Source organism: Kogia breviceps, chromosome 10, assembly GCF_026419965.1.
Source record: "Kogia breviceps isolate mKogBre1 chromosome 10, mKogBre1 haplotype 1, whole genome shotgun sequence".
Taxonomy (NCBI): Eukaryota; Metazoa; Chordata; class Mammalia; order Artiodactyla; family Physeteridae; genus Kogia; species Kogia breviceps.
The window spans coordinates 53,673,360-53,692,065 of NC_081319.1; the positions used below are offsets into that span (position 1 = coordinate 53,673,360).

At 45.0% G+C, this 18,706-nt stretch overlaps 1 protein-coding gene across 11 annotated transcripts in view; it reads left to right on the top strand.

Annotated features, from left to right (window-relative positions):
* The window catches only part of OSBPL10 (oxysterol binding protein like 10), a 321,796-nt gene that overhangs the window by 224,734 nt on the left and 78,356 nt on the right, over positions 1-18,706 (top strand). For all 11 annotated transcript variants that reach the window (XM_067005845.1, XM_067005851.1, XM_067005844.1 and 8 more), the window contains one exon: positions 11,428-11,638. In XM_067005845.1, the coding sequence (XP_066861946.1) occupies positions 11,428-11,638 (211 nt within the window). The remainder of the gene's footprint in view (positions 1-11,427; positions 11,639-18,706) is intronic.

Sequence of the window (18,706 nt, forward strand, 5' to 3'; positions counted from 1 at the left end):
TCTGTGAAATTGGTTATGAAAAAAAGATGATTTTTAGAGAGTGCTAATAAGAAAGAGGACAGCTCACACATTGCTGAGGGAAAACAAATTGATAACAGTTTCTTTTCAATGGTGAGCTGGCAGTATTTCTCAAAAGCCTTAAAAATTAATGTTAAATACCCTTAAATTCAGCAACTCTTCTCTTCTAGGAGTTTATTTTAAGGAAATCATTACAAATTTATGCTGAGATCTGCCTACAGAGAAGTTTGTGGAATTGTAATTTGTCACAGAGAAGAAAGTTAGATCTCATTGTAAGGTCCAGCGATAGAGAATTGGGCAATAAATTGTGGCCCATTTATGTGCTGGAATGACCTGCAGTATCGTAAATAGTATTGTTACAATTCAGCATGGTATGTGGAATTAAAAAAAGCAGTATTATGATGTGCAACCACTTTCGTAAAAGTACATATTTGTGCACAAAACTGTTGTAAGTATGTATACCAAAATTTTAATACTTATTTCTCTAGTTTGGGATGTGTTACGGGTTTTTTTTCCTTCTATTTTACTATGTGTGTTTTTTTTTCTGTGATAAGTATTGTTTTTGTTAAAAAAAAAAAAAAGAAAAAAAAAGAGAGAGAGATTTATAATGAAAACCAGCAGTGGGTGGCACTTCCACCAAAGCCTGGGTCGTGGGTTTCACGTGGGGGGGAGGCCAGCCTTGTGCTGGTGAGGGTGAGCGCCTTTATCACATCCAGCACCCTGCCAGGGCTGTGCCTGTACGAGGGAGGCAGAGGTACAGAGCGATGAGGGATGAAACAAGGCGGTGATTTCCTGACCCCTTACCTTCAACTCACAGTCCTTCTGTTGGCCTATGGTGTTTTGGTTGAGAACAGGATAAGAGATGATTCCTTTTGTACCTGGCACCCCTCATTACCAACTTAACATTCAGAACAGACAGGTGGAGTGAAAAAAATAATACTTTAAAAAAATAATAAATTTATTTATTTATTTATTTATGGCTGCTTTGGGTCTTCATTGCTGTGCGCAGGCTTTTCTTCAGTTGCGGCGAGGGGGGCCACTCCTCTTTGCGGTGCGTGGGCTTCAGTAGTTGTGGCACGTGGACCCAGCAGTTGTGGCTCGCTGGCTCCAGAGCGCAGGCTCAGCAGTTCTGGTGCATGGGCTCAGTTGCTCTGCGGCATGTGGGATCTTCCCAGACCAGGGCTCGAACCTGCAACCCCTGCCTTGGCAGGTGGATTCCCAACCACTGTGCCACCAGGGAAGCCATAATAATACTTTTAAACGTTTGTGTCAGCATCTTCTGTTACCTCATTCTGAAAATGCATTCTCCACCTCAGTTTTCCTTTAGCAAAAATTCCATGAGAAGATGTGATGGTGACATTGCATGCAAGGAGCTTCTGCTCCAGAGCCAGGGTTGACTTTGCTTGGAGTGAAAATCTCTTCCATGATGCAGCCGCTACAGTGAGATCTGTGGAAAGACATCTGTGATGTGTGTATTAGCTTTCTGGGGCTGCGGTAACAAAGTACCACCGACTGGTACTTTGTCTCCTGGTGCTGGATGCTAGAAGCCCTCAGTCCAGGCATTGGCAGGTTGGTGCCTTCTGAGGACTGTGAGAGTCTGTTCCAGGTCTCTCTCCTTGGCTTATAAATCAGTCTTCTTCCACGGCTTCTCTCATCCGCCCTCTGTGCGTGTCTGGGTCCTAATTTCCTTGTTTTCTAAGGATACCAGTCATATTGGATTAGGGCCCACCCTAATGACCTGATTTTACGCTGATGACCTCTGCAAAGAACCTTTCTCCTTGATTGCAGCAAGGATTGAAACTCCTTGGTAACAGCCAATCATACTTTCTTGCCTGAGAATTTGAAAAAAATGTGATTGGAGTCATGCACATGTGCAGCAAGTTTGGAACCCTTCATGGCAGCACCTAGAGAGGGGATCCTCAGGCTTCTGCTACTGAGAGTCCCCAAATCTCAGCCCTGTTCTTGTCCTTTCTGAGAGTTGGTTGTTCATCATCTTTAATTCTACAAGAAACTCCTATATTTTTCTGATAAATTTTTTTTATTGAGGTATAGTTGATTTACAATGTTATATTAATTTCAGGTGTACAACACACCTGATTCAATATTTTTATAGATTATATTTCATTTCAAATTATTATAAAATAAAGGCTATATTTCCCTCTGCAAAAAAAAAAAAATCCTTTCTCCAAGTTAGGTCACATTTAAGGTACTGAGGGTGTGGGATGTCAACATATGAATTTTGGTGGGGTTTTTTTTTTTTTTTTTTTTTTTTGTGGTACGCGGGCCTCTCACTGTTGTGGCCTCTCCCGTTGCGGAGCACAGGCTCCGGACGCTCAGGCTCAGCGGCCATGGCTCACGGGCCCAGCCGCTCCGCGGCATGTGGGATCTTCCCGGACCGGGGCACGAACCCGCGTCCCCTGAATTGGCAGGCGGACTCTCAACCAGTGCGCCACCAGGGAAGCCCAACATATGAATTTTGGAGGAACACAATTCAACCCATAATGATGTATTTCCCCCCTATTTAAAAAAACTCATTATTTTGAAAAATTTCAAATGTAAAAACATTAGAGAAGATAATATTAAACTTCCATGTCACCAACAGCTTCAGCATCCCCAAAGCCAGTATCATTTCATACTATCCCTCACCAGCACCACTGGAGTATTTTGAAGTAACTCCCAGCTATAAGAGATGATGCATTTCAAGTGGTAAAGGTTATACAATTATATATAAGGGATATCCTGTTAAATAAAATAATACTGTGTGTGTGTACGTGTGTGTGTGGGTGTGTGTGTGTATAAATTGGAAGAGTCAGAGTAATACCAGAATGTTAGGGCTTATCTCTAAGAAGTAGGATTTCAGGTAATTTTTATTTCCTTTTTTAGAACTGTATTTACTTTCTGATTTTGTTGGGATGGTGTTTGATGGTGTGAGTCAGCCTTTTGTAATCAGAATAACAGAAACAAGCTGTTTGCAGGTGGTGAGAAAAGGTGGGGTGAGGGACAGTGGAAGAAACATCACCATAGTTGTTTTCTGAGGCAGAAAGGGTATGGCGCTTCCCGAATAAGAGAAGGAAAGAGGAGGAAGTATATCAGAAAAGAGGAGGAAGTATATCAGAAAAGAGGAGGAAGTATATCAGATCATGCCTCGGAATGGAGCCACCACTGAGGAGGAGAGTGAGGGCTGCCATTAGAGGTGAAGCTGTGTGTGACCTCAGCACGGACTCCTGGCTTCTCTGAACGCAGATTTCCTGCTTGCAAAATGAAGGAGACAGACTTGACAGCCATAGATTCCTTTGCCCATGAATGCTATGATCTCATAGTTCTTTTTATTTTTGACGTATAGTTGATTTACAGTGTTATGTTAATTTCTACTGTACAGTAAGGTGACTCAGTTTTATATATATATATATATACACACACATACACATTCTTTTTTATATTCTTTTTCATTATGGTTTATCTCAGGATATTGAATATAGTTCCCTGTGCTATACATTAGGACCTTGTTGTTTATCTATCCTGTATATAATAGTTTGCATCTACTAACCCCAAACTCCCACTCCATCCCTCTCCTGCCTCCCCACCCCCCAGCAACCACAAGTCTGTTGTCTGTCTGTGAGTCTGTTTCTGTTTGTAGATAGGTTCATTTGTGTCATATTTTAGATTCCACATATAAGTGATATCATATGGTATTTGTCTTTCTCTTTCTGACTTACTTCACTTAGTATGATGATCTCTAGTTACATCCATGTTGCTGCAAATGGCATTATTTTGTTCTTTTTCATGACTGAGTAGTATTCCATTGTATGTATGTACCACATCTTCTTTATCCATTCCTCTGTCAGTGGACATTTAGGTTGCTTCCATGTCTTGGCTTTTGTGAATAGTGCTGCTATGAACATAGGGTGCATGTATCTTTGTGAATTAGATTTGTGTCTGGATATAGGCCCAGGAGTGGGATTGCTGGATCATATGGTAGCTCTATTATTAGTTTTCTGAGAAACCTCCATACTGTTTTCCACAGTGGCTGCACCAACTTACATTCCCACCAACAGTGTAGGGAATTCCCTTTTCTCCACACCCTCTCCAGCATCTATTATTTGTAGACTTTTTGATGATGGTCATTCTGACTGGTGTGAGGTGTGGTACCTCACTGTAGTTTTGATTAGCATTTCTCTAATAATTAACGATGTTGAGCATCTTTTCATGTGCCTATTGGCTCTTTGTATTTCTTCTTTGGAGGGATGTTTATTTAAGTCTTCTGCCCATTTTTTGATTGGGTTGTTTGTTTTTCTGTTTATGATGTCATAGTTCTTGAACATTTCAGTATGGGTTTGTCTTTTGGGAGTTGGTAAAGATAAAATGTGCATTTCATATTTGACCAATGTGGAGTTATTACTGGGAATGGCGAGGAAATGATTGTAGAAAAGCCAAAGGTGAAGGTAAGACAGAAAAGAATCCGTTTTTAAGAAATGTGGGGGGGCTTCCCTGGTGGCACAGTGGTTCAGAGTCCTCCTGCCAATGCAGGGGACATGGGTTTGTGCCCGAGTCCGGGAAGATCCCACATGCTGCAGAGCGGCTAGGCCCGTGAGCCATGGCTGCTGAGCCTGTCCGGGAGAGGCCACAACAGTGAGAGGCCCACGTACTGAAAAAAAAAAAAAGAAATGTGGGGACTCATCCCCATATCTTCAGAAAGTGTTTCTGAGTATGTGTGTGTGCAGTTCAGAATTTTGCCTTTGCCTTTTGCCTTGGATGGCATGGGCTGCTGTATAAATAGCACTGAGACTTCTTGGTAACATTCACGTTCTCATATTGAAACTATGGAGGGGCCAGGATGGATGTCCTTCATCTCTGGATTGGCCTTTCAACCACTCTTTTCTTTCATTTCTATTCCCCTAGTCTCGCATGATAAAGGCCACGTGTCAGAATGTTGAACTAAAAATGCCAGTAGCCTGTCCTGCCTCCCAGTGGTGGGGGTGGACAGAGAGATCTGGAGTCAGTGCGTAAGTCTTCTGGTAGCAGTCAGCCTCAGTCGTACCCCCTGAGGTCCAGCAAAGTGGGTATAAATCCAGAAAGTAGGTAAAAATGTAGAAATGATGAATGCTTCTCTTCTGTCAATTTTCTAAAAGAGAGAATAAATTCTGTAACCCAAAAAATGAATGACTGGTGCTTGGCACTCTTCCATCTGGCTAGTTAGATCTGCTTAGGAAGCAGCCTTCAACTTTGAAGTAGAAATAACATGTATGCACTTACATACCTTTGAAAGGAAAGCAAACTTTTCTGCCTAACGGCATAAATATGACTTCAGGCCTGAGATTCCCCTCCCCCACCCAGAGCTGAGGGTAAGGGGGATCCTGCCAAAACAGGCACCTGTCCCCTGTGTGGAAGGTCTGGACTCTCAGGCAGACCAGCAGGGACCAATGGAGACCCCGGGACAGGAGATAAACCAAGCAGATCAAAATAGCATCACAAAGTGTCTGAAATTAGATTGTCATTAAAACCATGGGCCATAAAAGTAGGCTAGAACTTGTGTGCGCAACCTAAACATGTGATTGCCTCCTAAAAAAATTCAAATTGGACCTGGAATCTCCTGACATGATAGCCAAAATGTCCAGGATACAGTCGAAAATCACCAGTCACTCCAAGAACCAATAAAATCACACATTGAATGAGAAAAGAGAATTATCTGACATCCAAACCGAGATGAGTCAAATTCTAGTTTTATGTGGGCACAGCCTCACCCAAATGTTTACACGGGGACCCTGCCTGCCTTCCAGCTGTAGGGGCCAGGCTGAGCAGTCACCACAGAGATCCAGTGGTTTGCAAAGCCTTAAATATTTACTCCCTGGCCTTTTATTAGAAGTTTGCGGACACATGTAGTTAGGTCATCAAAGATCTAATGGTCAATTTGGGGGAGATCTTTCCTTCTTTTTCCCATTTTTTTTTCCAATTTAAATTTTTTATTGAAAGTTGAATTTCAGAGTAATATCTCTGAAGAAATTTTCACTACAATTTAGGCTTCCAAATTAAATTTAAAATTCAACCGCCCATGTTACTATTTATTTGAAAAACTCAACAAAGATGACAAGATGATTAAGGCCTGTATTTCAGATGGTTAAATTTACATATGCCCAGGCAACAGTAACTCCATCATAATTCACTCCTCTGCCTAGAAGACGGTAGGTTCTTTTGATGTTGGATACTTTAAAATGTGGAATTTTGGTTTCCCTTGATTTATAGTATAGAGTAATATGTTCCTTACGTTGGTTTCTCTGTTCTCTTCCTGTGTTTTGTCACCTTGTTCTTCCTCTTTGTCTGTAACGTCATCTGTGTAGCTGGCAGCCTCACGCCTGGAGAGGGACCCTGTTTCCTCCTGCTCATTTTTGTTCCTTATTGTCACTGTCACTCTCTTACTCCTATCAAGTAGTGTGGATTTGAAGGTCTGCCCACTTGATGGGGTTTTCTTTGTCTGCTCACCTGATGAGCCTGGAGAGAGAGTTGGGAGTCCAGGAGATGTTTAGGACTGGCCTCCGTGGGGTTGTGCTTGGGACCACGGAGAGCGGTGCAAAGGGACCCGGGACCCTGCTTCAAGGAAACTCTTGGCTTGTTAACATTCCGGTTATGCCAAGAGCTGGAACAACAGGCAAAGCCCAGGGAGTGCAGGAGGCAGGCTGAGAGTCAGGGAAGCGACTCAGCAAGAGGGAGAAATTGTTCAGATGAGGCCAGGACTTAACTGGGTTCCCAACACTCAGAAACATGGAGAAAGGCTGTAGAGGTTGGGATGTTGCCTCTCCAGAGCTCACCACCACCCTCTGACGACAAGACCGAGGGACTTTATTGTTCACGCTGTGGGGGAAATGCCATCTCCATGGGGCAGTGTCTCCCAGCCAGGAGGGCAGCGTCTGGAGAATTAGAACTTTGGTTGACAATGCAGGGGCTTGATTGGGATCAAGAGACAACGGCTCCGGATTGGTGGAAACAAGGCAAGGACTTTGAGACAAGGCATTTAACAAATTTTAGGGTGCACACTGTTATGTTGATGGCTTCCATTAAAGAGCTGATGGATATTTCAGGAAGCTTCTGTAAGGAGCGGTCAAGCCATTTCTGGGCTGGGGAGTCTGGAATTTTGAAGTAATGCTAATGAGGGTAGTTGAATAGTAAATCTGTGTTAATGGAGATAGTAAGCTCTGTGTGTGTGTGTGTGTGTGTGTGTGTGTGTGTGTGTGTGAGAGAGAGAGAGAGAGAGAGAGAGAGAGAGAGAGAGAGAAAGCTCTGTGTGTGTGAGAGAGAGAGAGAGAGAGAGAGAGAGAGAGAGAGAGAGAAAGCTCTGTGTGTGTGAGAGAGAGAGAGAGAGAGAGAGAGAGAAGTGTTCGTTTTAGTTAGTTAGCTAGTTAGTTTTGGTTCTAAGGTCTTTGAAGCTGAAGTTAGCCAAGGACTGATCCCTGACCCAGACAGGAGACTTAGAAGGGGCTCTGGAATTCCACCAGGCTGAGGATAAATGTCAAACCAAGGCCACCTTGAAGTTGGCATCGAATTGTTTGTTCTCCTTCCAGGCAAGAGGGATTGAGTTACTGAAGGTCCCAGGGAGTCTGTGAGCCCAGAAGGCTCGGCCAGCAAGGCCGGCAGCCCTGGTGACGTTGGGATAAGAAATCTGAGCGTGATGCTGCTGCTTTGGTTACTGACGGATGGATGAGTGAGGAGCTGGTATTCGTTGATGTCTAGGCTGTCAGGACTGGACCTTTCTGGCGCCTCTCAAAACCTGCACCAAGCTTTGCAGGTCAGAACGGTCTGAGGCCATCAAGGCGAGCGAGTGTAGCCGCTGCCCCCTTGCTGCCCCCTCCTCAGTTCCCTCTTTAGCAGGATCTCATCTTGTTGAGCTGATGTCACTGGGTTTTGGTCTTTGCCTTCAGCTTTGGTTTCAGCTTCAGTGAAATAAAACCATAAAATCTGCAGCCACTGACTTTCTTAGCATTAACCTATGCTTTGATTTTGCAGTGCACATGCTGTTTTTGTGCTACGAGAAGTGGACCATAGCATTTTTCCTTCCCTGTGAAGTTAGATTTGACCTAAAGTTAGACGATTTCACAACCTCAGAGTTGACATTCCCAGGGGGTGGATCTCTGAAATTTCATGGGGGTCCCATTTTGCACCTGTGTTAACAAGGTGGCGATACCCCTGATTGTAGAAGCCAAACGCCACAAGAAATGAAATGTGTACTTTTTTTTGTTTTGTTTTTTAAACACCACAATGGTTGATGTTGTGCTTCAGAAGAAGTGTTTAGAGCTCTGACTTGAAGCTTATGTAATTAGTGGTTCAAGCTGTTCAAAGGCTGGTGGCTGTCACTGGCTGTGCTTTGCTCTTGTGTTGAGGGTATGGGAACCTTTCAGGGCAGAGGGTGCTGCTTTGAGACTTTGTTGTTGGTGTTTTTGTCGTGTACAGCTTTGCGACATCTTCTCATATGTGCCCGTCATTAAAATTAGATATGGAAACAGCTAAAACTTGTTCTTCCCAAGTCTGGTGAAGGTTCTCCATCAGTGCCTCCCAGTGTGAGAAAAGTAAAAGCAGTGATAAGCGTGATATACAAGCGCTGAGGCTGGGAGTCCTGCGTTGCTTTCAGGGTTCATTCAATTTCTTTTGGAGCCTGATGATGCTAATAGAAAGTGAAGGTTGGCATTGATTGTGTGTTTAAAGACTAAAGTTCTGTTTTGCATCACATGGAAAAGGGGAGAAAATGACTCTCGGTGTCTCCTGTGTGTCACGTGCTGTGCTAGGCTTGTTTTAGTGCTCAGTTTACCAAGAAAGATGCTGAAATCCATCCAGTGTCTGGTCCCTGGTGAGTCTGTAGCACAGGGTCACTCAGGGTGTGCTCTCGGCATTTTGAGCAGGAAAATTCTGCCTTGACTTGTGGGGCATGTGGCACCCCTGTCCCCTCCCACTCAGTGCCAGCCGTTCTACAGTCATGGTAAATGGCAAATCCACCCACTGCGGGTTCAGACGTCCTTTGCTGGAGGCTGTCCTGCCTCTTGGCGCTGGCAACAGGCTTCGATAAACACTGTTGAATACTTTCTAGAGAGCACATACGTGCCTTCCATCTCTGGGAACCTGCCTCTGTTGTAATAGGGTAGAAGATTCTGGAAGTCACTTCTGTGTTTTTATTACCTGAGATTTGCATCATAGTTTATGCTTGTGAAATAACAAGTACTTATCCTACACGACATAATTGGAATACAGTTCTTCTTTTCGTTGATTAAAAAGGAGTATATTCCATAGTTAATGGCTTCATTTTACTCACCTTTTCTCTTAAGCATCATGGTATCGTCCATAGTAGTCAAGAACATAAGACATTTACATTCCATCATTATATTTGCTTCTTCCCTTTCAACACATCATTTTTCTAAGACAAGATTTTATGGTAGGAATTTACACAAATGCTGACTACAACAGGTAGCTTGAAATCAACTTCTCCCTAAATGTTAGCAGTTCTACGTAGAGTTGACTGTCGAAGAATATAAAAACATTTTATCTTTTTCAATGTTAAATTTAACCATTTTCTTGGCAAACCTAAACTGATAATGGAGGTATTATTTTTACTGAATCTTCAGTCATGTTGTCCTAATAGACTATAATGATTTGTGTAGACTTTGTGTCATAAACAGACTCTCTTGCGCCTCAGTGAGAAAAAAGGGACCCTGGGGGTTCGTTCATTCTTTCAACAGATCCATCAGTGAACAGCACAGAGAGAATGGTCCTTGCTTTCACACTAGTACAGATGAACATAAGAAATAAGTAAATTACAAGTTGGGTTGGAAGATGGTAAGTGCTATGGAGAAAATTAAGTTGGGAAGGAGCACAGGAGTGCCAGGGTTTTGGTTGGACATATGATTTTAAATTATGTGGTTCAGGAAGCTTTCCTGAGAAGGCAGCTCTTCAGCAAAGACCTGAAGGAGCAATGAATTCTTATTGAGCTCCTATTATGCCCCAGGTACTGTTTTAAGAGCCAGAATGGCTAGGTATAACCTCTGTAATCTGCAAAAAATAATTTACATGGCCAGAGGATGGGCATGTAATATGTTTAATGTTAATATTTAAAAAAATCTTTTTGAAGTAATGGCACCGATTTTGGTAAGTAGGATTGCAGTGGGGGAGCTTTTTTTTTTTTTTTTTTTTTTTTTTTTTAAGGAGATGACTACACAGAGTGATAGGAAATAGCAGATATTTACCTTCAAAAAAAAAATAGAAAAGCATGGGATGAGTTTTGTGTCCAAGTCCAGCAATCCTTACAGAATTGCTCCTTCCCAGCTGGTGGCATCTTGATGGTGACAAGGATCCTCCTGGGATGACAGTGAGAAAGCAGGAGCGATTGCTTCAAATTAAGGATGGCTTTTGTGAGGGATGCTTAAAGAACAGTGGACCGGAGTCCAGAGAACAGGAGTTGGTTCCTGCCTCTGATGCTGACCTGTGACCCTGTGACCTTGAGCAGACTGCTTGAGCTCCTCCATGTATCAGCTCGACTGTTTATTTGTTCGCCATGCAATTTATGCTCATCAACTTGCTTAGCGAGACAAGTTGTAAAACAGGAGGGGCGTGAACTTCACAAGATCACCAGTGAAGTCCTTTTCTGGTTCTTGAGTGCCTTTCTCCTTCATTTGTCCAAGGAGACACTGCTTGTCTATAGCTTACGAACTGAAGCCAGGCCACAACACAGGGTTACTGGTTTGTCACAGCTTCAGCCGTGGAGCAGGGCTGGCTCTAGAACTCCCAGTTTTTCTCCTCCTCCTGTCACCCTACACATGGTGTTAAGGAAGTCGCTGGCTCATAGCATTTTGGGGTTGGAGTGGGTCGGCACTGGCTTTGGTCTGGGCTCACCCCCACAAATGCCAGCCCCAGATGTCACTCCTCTTTCTTGAACTTCGAATAGGACTGTCAGGGAGTTAGGGATGGATTGCAGCTGGGAGGAAAGCATGGAATTCACCCTGCTCTGAGGCAAAGCCACACGCTTCCACCGTCTCAGATAACCGTGGTCCAAGGACCTTAAAGTTGGTCAGACTTCTATACTTTTAGTATATTTATTATTACCTTCCGAAGATCTGTAAACTGATACACCCAGGTGGCCCCGATGGTCCCTTTCAGCTCTAAAGTTCTAAAACCCTCTTGTGATCAGGGCTCTAGAGGCGTGCCTTTGCGTGGAGGGACCCAGGTGGATTTCACCCAGGCCTGCATCATCCCAGGAGGGCTGTGCGGCGAGCACCCTCCGAGCTGTCTCCCACGCTGCTGGCAGTCTGGGTGGCGATGCTGTCTCTCACCACGCCCCCCGCACTTTCATCCACTCCGGTGGTTTAAGCGCTGGCTCCCCCCCTGTGGAAGAGAGGACTTCGACCCTCACCTCCTCGCTGTCTTCCCGTTCCACAGATGATGACCCAGGTGGAAGGACAACAGAAGAACCTGGTGCATGCCATCGAGTCTCTGCCGGGGTCCGGGCCCCTCACTGCCTTGGACCAGGACCTGCTGCTCCTGAAAGCTACCTCTGCTGCCACCCTCAGCTGCCTTGGGGAGTGCCTGAGCCTGCTCCAGCAGAGCCTGCACCAGGCCAGTCAGCCCAGCCACAGGCCGGGGGCCTCGGGTAAGACCTCCGGAGGCCCGCCCGGGGCTGCAAGGGCTCGCTCTCCGATGTACGCATGCGTGTGTCTGTCTGCCGTCGCCTTCTTCCTTTAAGTCCATGCAGCTCGCCTTTTATCCAAGCACTTCTCCATTTACCCCTTCTTCCTTCCCCACCTCGCTTGGGCTATATTTTTATTTCTGTTTTACCCATTAGCAACTGCCATCCTATGCACAATTTAACGTGTTTCCATGAATACTCTGAAACTACTTTTGAGACATGCTGGCACCCCGTTCTCGGTTGCATTCCGTTTGTGAATTTTGCACTCAATGTTGTGTTTGCAAGACTCACTGCTATGCAGCCTCTAGTCCACTATTTCTAACTGTGCCTGTGGAGTGCGTCCCCCAACACTTGGCTCCACACCTTCTCCTGATGAACACCCGCCTTACCTCCTGCTCTCTGGACACCCGCCCCCCCACCCTTTCCTGTCCCGTCAGGGCCCGGTGTGAGAATTTCTCTGGAATACATAGCAGAAGCATTTCCAGTTCTTTATCAAGAAGCTAGAGATAATAATAACCCCCCTTAAGATGCTCCAAGACTTTTGAAGTGTTTTAATTGATAAGCGGATAGAAAGATATTAGGGAAGATTAAATTAAATGATAAAGGTGAAAATGGCTTGAGATTGGTCATGTCATATAGAATTGTAAAGTATTAGAAATAAGAGACGAATTGAAGCCTCATGGAGCTTTGTTGCCCAGGGTTCAATTAATTAATGAGAAATGAGGCAGTTCAGGTGATGGAAAGTATAGCTGGGTTATAACAGATAGTCTGTATTTCACGCTTCCTGCAAGTCCCCTTTGCCTCTCTCTTTCACCAAGGTTAAAAGGGGGATGTTAGGGCTTCCCTGGTGGTGCAGTGGTTGAGAGTCCGCCTGCTGATGCAGGGGACGCGGGTTCGTGCCCCGGTCCGGGAAGATCCCACATGCCGCGGAGCGGCTGGGCCCGTGAGCCATGGCCGCTGAGCCTGCACGTCCGGAGCCTGTGCTCCGCAACGGGAGAGGCCACAGCAGTGAGAGATCCGAGTACCGCAAAAAAAAAAAAAAAAAAAAAGGTGGGTGGGGGGTGTTGGTTTCCTACAGTAAACCGTATAAGGGTAATTTGGGTTTCTTTCTGTAATACCCACCTTCATGTACTAAGCTCTGATTCTGTCAGCATTTGGCTTTTGCTACACATTTTCTGAAATCTTCACCAAGTAGATATTATTATGCCCATCATGTGGGTGAGATGCTGAGGCTCAGAAGAGTTAAATGACCTGCCCGAGGCCACCCAGCTACGGCAGAGCCACGTCCAGAGGTGGGCTCTTCCCACTGTGGCAGGTGCCTGTGGTCCTTTGTTCAGTCCAGAATGAAACACCCAGCAGGCTCTGGGTCCCCTAAACTGGGGCCAGGGACACTGTCCTGCTCACATCATAATTTTCTCAGGGCAGGTCTATCTTCTTTTTCTTTACTTTTTTTTTGGAAATAATTTGAGAGGTCTAGAAAAGTAACAAGCTTAGTATGAAAAATCCTCATATCTCCAAATACTCTGAATGCCAACATTTTATGATATTTGCTTCATTATCTTCTGTCTGTATGTCTGTTATAATATTCTAACCACTTAAGAGTAAGTTGCAGACTTGATATATATCTTTACTCTTATATACCTCAGTGTAAATTTCATTAAATAAAAAAATAAAAAAGGATACTCTCCTATGTAATAATAGCGCAGTGGTCAAAATCAGTAAATTAACATGAATACAATCCTCTTCCTAATCTGCAGACCTCACTAAATTTTGCTGATGGCTCCACCAATGTCCTCTATAACAAAAGGAAAAAGGTTGGGAGGGGCATGTGTGTCAAGGCACAGAGTGAAGGCACCCAATCTGCTTTTCTCCTTCCTTCTTCCTTCTCCACTTGAAAAATGGGACTCTGATGCTGAGACTCCCTGACTTTTCCTGATCTGGATGGAGCCTCGGTGAGTGTGTCAGGGCTTGGGCACAAATCAGTGTTAGACTGGATGCTTCTCAAGATTCCTAGGATCCCTCTCACACCAGATTGTATGTCCAGCCTCTGCGACTGAACAGGCTCATTCCGAGAATGAGTGGATAGAAGCTTGACCCATTTTCTTATTCCTAAAATTCATGCCTTACATCTTTCTTCAGGGTGGCTTTCTAGCAAATTTCTAATTTTTATTCCTGATTTTCATTGTGTCTCTGGGGTTTTTAAGGGCCTGGAGGGACAGAGCTCGAGGTGTGGAATTCCAGATGTGGTGACAGGTTGAAATGAGGATTATTGGGGTGGGAGGAGGGGGAGACCAAGTAGTGTCGCTGACACTGTGCCACCCACCATGCTGCCTTCTGCAGCTCTTCCCTGTCCCACCCCTGGCCTGGCCCCGTTTGTCCATCCTCCCTTCCTTTTAGCCATTTTTTTTTAACATCTTTATTGGAGTATAATTGCTTTACAATGGTGTGTTAATTTCTGCTTTATAACAAAGTGAATCGGCTATACATATACATATATCCCCATATCTCCTACCTCTTGCGTCTCCCTCCCACCCCTCTAGGTGGTCACAAAGCACCGAGCTGATCTCCGTGTGTTTTTAGCCATTTTTACCAAAGAACTTGGCTGAAGGTTGGAGAATAGAGCATGAAGCATCATAAGAGTTATTTTGTTTCTTTGTCTTCTTAACCCTTTCCAAAGTTACATTCCATATAACACAACCCCTTAGGTTTTAAAACATTCTGCATGTGTCTTTTAAATCTGTGCCACATGCAGTGGTTAAGAATCTGCTTGGGCTTCCCTGGTGGCGCAGTGGTTGAGAGTCCACCTGCCGATGCAGGGGACATGGGTTCAAGCCCCGGTCCAGGAAGATCCCGCATGCTGCGGAGCGGCTGGGCCCATGAGCCATGGCCACTGAGCCTGTGGTCCGGAGCCTGTGCTCCGCAACCGAAGAGGCCACAACAGTGAGAGGCCCGCGTACAGAAAAAAAAGAAAAAGAAAAAAAAAAGAATCTGCTTGCCAATGCAGGAGACATGGGTTCGATCCCTGGTTTGGGAAGATCCCACATGCCATGAGGCAACTAAGCCCGTGTGCCACAACTACTGAGCCTGCACTCTAGAGCCCATGAGCCACAACTACTGAGCCCGCGTGCCACAACTACTGAAGCCCACGCGCCTGGAGCCTGTGCTGTGCAGCAAGAGAAGCCACCGCAATGAGAAGCCCGCACACCGCGAGGAACAGTAGCCCCCGCTCCGCGAGGAAGAGTAGCCCCTGCTCGCCGCAGCTAGAGAAAAGCCCGCGCACAGCAACAAAGAGCCAACGCAGCCAAAAAAATAAATTAATTAATTAAAAATAAATAAATAAATAAATCTGTGCCACACATTTGGGGAAGAAATGGAATTACTTCGTGCATCCAAAGCATCACAGCTGCCTGCAGTTAAAATGGATTTCCAGACTCTTAAGCTAGCAGAATAAGAGAATCTGACAACCCTGTGAGTGTCACCACAAAATGTGTTTGTTTAGAATCTCAGGGCTCTTGAGGTTGATAGTGGCTGTAGCAGACTGACTCCCGTTGATAAAAACATAATGGTTATATCCAAGGAGTGCCAGTCTGGGTTGATGGAAATCAAAATCTCCTTAAAGCCAACCTCTGTCGGGGTTTCCTCTAGATGTTCAAGGGGCCTGGGGTGGGGGGTGCAGATCCCCTAGCAGAGCCGGTGTCCATGTGCTAGAACAATTTCATTGTTCTTGAAATTTCTATGCTTTCTGACCCTGCACTGATTTTTTTCCTTCTGTCTCTCTTCAGAATCAAAAATTAATTTGTGGTCTCGCAGCATTTCACCTTCTGTAGCCTCTCATTGCATCTTCTGGGGAATGTGTCGGCTCTGGAGCCTTTGTCTGCAAATGTTTTCCCTGATCCTGATTTCATTTCAAACATGCAGAGCAACTGGACCAAGGTCCAGAATTATTTGAGTGTTCACCTGCTCCCACCTATGCATTTCAGGCTCTGGGCCGGTCTCTGATGTTACCTCTAAGATATGTGGGACTGAAATGCTTCATTTAACTTCTGTTTATGAAGAGGTTTGTAGCTAAAATTAATAAAGTAACTTGGCTTTTTGGTCAAGACTGGTGTTACGCAGCTCTCCTCTGTCCTGGTGACTAGATCTTCTCCAACATCTTGATGGAGGCAGTTGATTGACCGGGTGGGGCAGGTGGGCATCTGGTTTCCTGAGTCTAGATGCGCGCCTCTGATTTTACGTGGAGAGGCAGGCAGGGCTGCTCCAGAGATGGCTGGGCTGCTTGGGAATCTGGGCTTGAGGGGGGTTCTGGAAACTTAAAGTGGTCTGTGGGCAGAGTAGTCTGCTGCCTGTGCTTCTGGGTAGTTCTTCACTTGCACCCTTGATGCAGGGAACTTGCTTCAAAGTCAGTGCAGACACCTGTGACCAGACCAGCACGTTCTAGTGAGAGGTCAGAGCAGAGTACCAACGAATGGTGGGTGCAGGGCACATTGGGAGAGAACATTGGGGTCAGAGCTGCTGGAACGAGGATGGCAGAGCCTCAGGGAATAGCTGGAATGATGCCCATGCCCTTGGACATAAATCAGGGCCAGAGATCAAAACAAGTGTAATTGAAGAGAGGAGAACCGGAGCAGAATTTAATATGTGCTTCTTAACTTGCCCTTCCAATAACTTTTTCATTCTCTTTTAAGATTTGTGGGGATTGTCAGTTAATAAGCCGGTTGCATTGGTTCCTCCTATTTTGGGGTTTGGCCAAAAGGGTCAAATAGGTGACACTATTATTATAGGTACTCTTCTTGGCTTTTCTGGCCCGTTGCCTTCTCCCTTCTGCCCTGCTTCGCTTTTTTCCAGAAACAGCTTCAGATTCTCTACCTTCATCTTTTCTCCCCACTCGGAGATTCTCTTTGCTTTTCTGTCTCTTATACCTTCTTTCTCAATACCTGCTGCTTCTGGTGAAAATGAGTCCCACGTAAGTCACCTTCTCTTATTTTGTGATTAAAAGCCAAGATAGAAATGTGACGACGATTCCTTCAGTAAACAGCATATGGAGAAAGTGGAAAAGCTAGCATTGTAGACTATTTCAGATGGTAGTTTTTTTTTGTTGTTTTCTTTCTTACAACTGTATAAACAGATTGTTTGAGTGGCAGCTCCTCCGTAAAGAAAGCAGTTAGATCCTAACATCCCAGCTTTTCATCATAAATATGCCTTATGTTTTTCCCACGTTTGTAAATGTCAGTCTTATTCCATTTGAGAAAAACCCTCTCAGGTTGACTGAACCTGGGAGGCGTGAATTCACTGTGTTACAGGAAGAGGCAGGGACCTTCCAGGGACCTTCACCTGTCACTGGCCTCTGAGCAGAGGTGTCACAGCCCTAGCTCGGGCACTGCAGCTCCCAGCACTCACGCAGGGTGTAAACCGAGGCTAAGGACAGAGTAAGACAGTTCCACGGTCAAACCTTAAAGCCCACAGTTAAATCTTTTGTAGCTTTCTTTCTGCTTCTGGTTGGTTCAGGGAACCAGAAACTCTTTTTTTTCCTTCTTCCTGGCATTCTTCTGTCTACTTAGGCATGTTGTGTGAGAAGATGAAGGCGTGTGTCAAAGCCCGGTTTAAGGATTGGGTTTGCCATTTGGTGGACATCCGATACTTTGTCTTCCTCCTCTCTTCTGTTGGATCATCTTTGATGGTCTCCTGCTCACAAAGGTTAAGGTGGACCAGAAAGTGAAAGATAATTAACATGCAGCTACCTGATTGACCACCAGTCAGCAGCCACATGGTAATATTTGATCCCAGTCTTCTTTGCATTTGTACTTGCTGGTATGTTTGTGATCTTCTTTCTCCTTTAGACCTTCTGAGTCACTTTCTATAAGTGAGGCATATTTTCTCACCTGTCAAACACATCAACAGTAACACACACCATTAGCCTTTGTGCCACTAAGAAAAAGCCGCCAATTAAACTGACACACCATTGAGTGTAAGATGAACTTCAACTTCAGAGTTGTTAAAATGTGAAAATTGGTGTGTCTTCCGATTAATGAAATATGGTTTAGACTTGCATTTTGTTTTATGACACAATCTTGAGAATCTATCTTTCAAAAGAATAATGTAGTCCATTAATTTTTTCCCTTACACTGGTGGTTGTTTTTCTGTTGGTTTCTGTTACACTTTTTTAAGAAAAAATAAATTTATTTATTTTTGACTGCGTTGGGTCTTTCTCTACTTGCGGCGAGTGGGGGCTACTCTTCGTCGTGGTGTGTGCGCTTCTCATTGTGGTAGCTTCTCTTGTTGTGGAGCATGGGCTCTAGGCGTGCGGGCTTCAGTAGTTGCGGCTCGTGGGCTTAGTTGCTCCGCTGCATGTGGGATCTTCCTGGACCCGGGCTCGAACCCGTGTTCCCTGCGTTGGCAGGCAGATTCTTAACCACTGCGCCACCAGGGAAGTCCCTCTGTTATGCTTTTTGTTTTCATGTTTCTATGCTGCTTTTCTTGTTTCCTCTTATTTCACTTCACAGATTGTATTCCCTTTTCTTTAATGTTTTGGGAAAAAATACGTACATAAATTCTAGTAGTAGTTGCATTGCATTCTTCATAAGCATTCTTTTTTTGGGCGGGGGGAACGCGGGGCCTCTCACTGCTGTGGCTTCTCCCGTTGCGGAGCACAGGCTCCGGACGCGCAGGCTCAGCGGCCATGGCTCACAGGCCCAGCCGCTCCGCGACATGTGGGATCCTCCCGGACTGGGGCACGAACCTGCGTCCCCTGCACCGGCAGGTGGACTCTCAACCACTGCGCCACCAGGGAAGCCCTGGTTTTTTTTTTTTGAGTTCTTAATTCTGCTTCTTTTCTTCATGTATTGGGATATGTCCTCAAGTCATTTTTTCCCCCAGAAGGTAGAATATTTTCTGAGTCTCTGCAGCACTGCTCACAGTGCAGAATTTTAAGAGTCTGGGCTCTGGAGCCAGGTGGCCTGAGTTTTCATCTCCCTTCTACCCCTGACACTTACCAGCTCTTGTGCCTTTTTGTTTCTTTACCTGTCAAGTGGACAT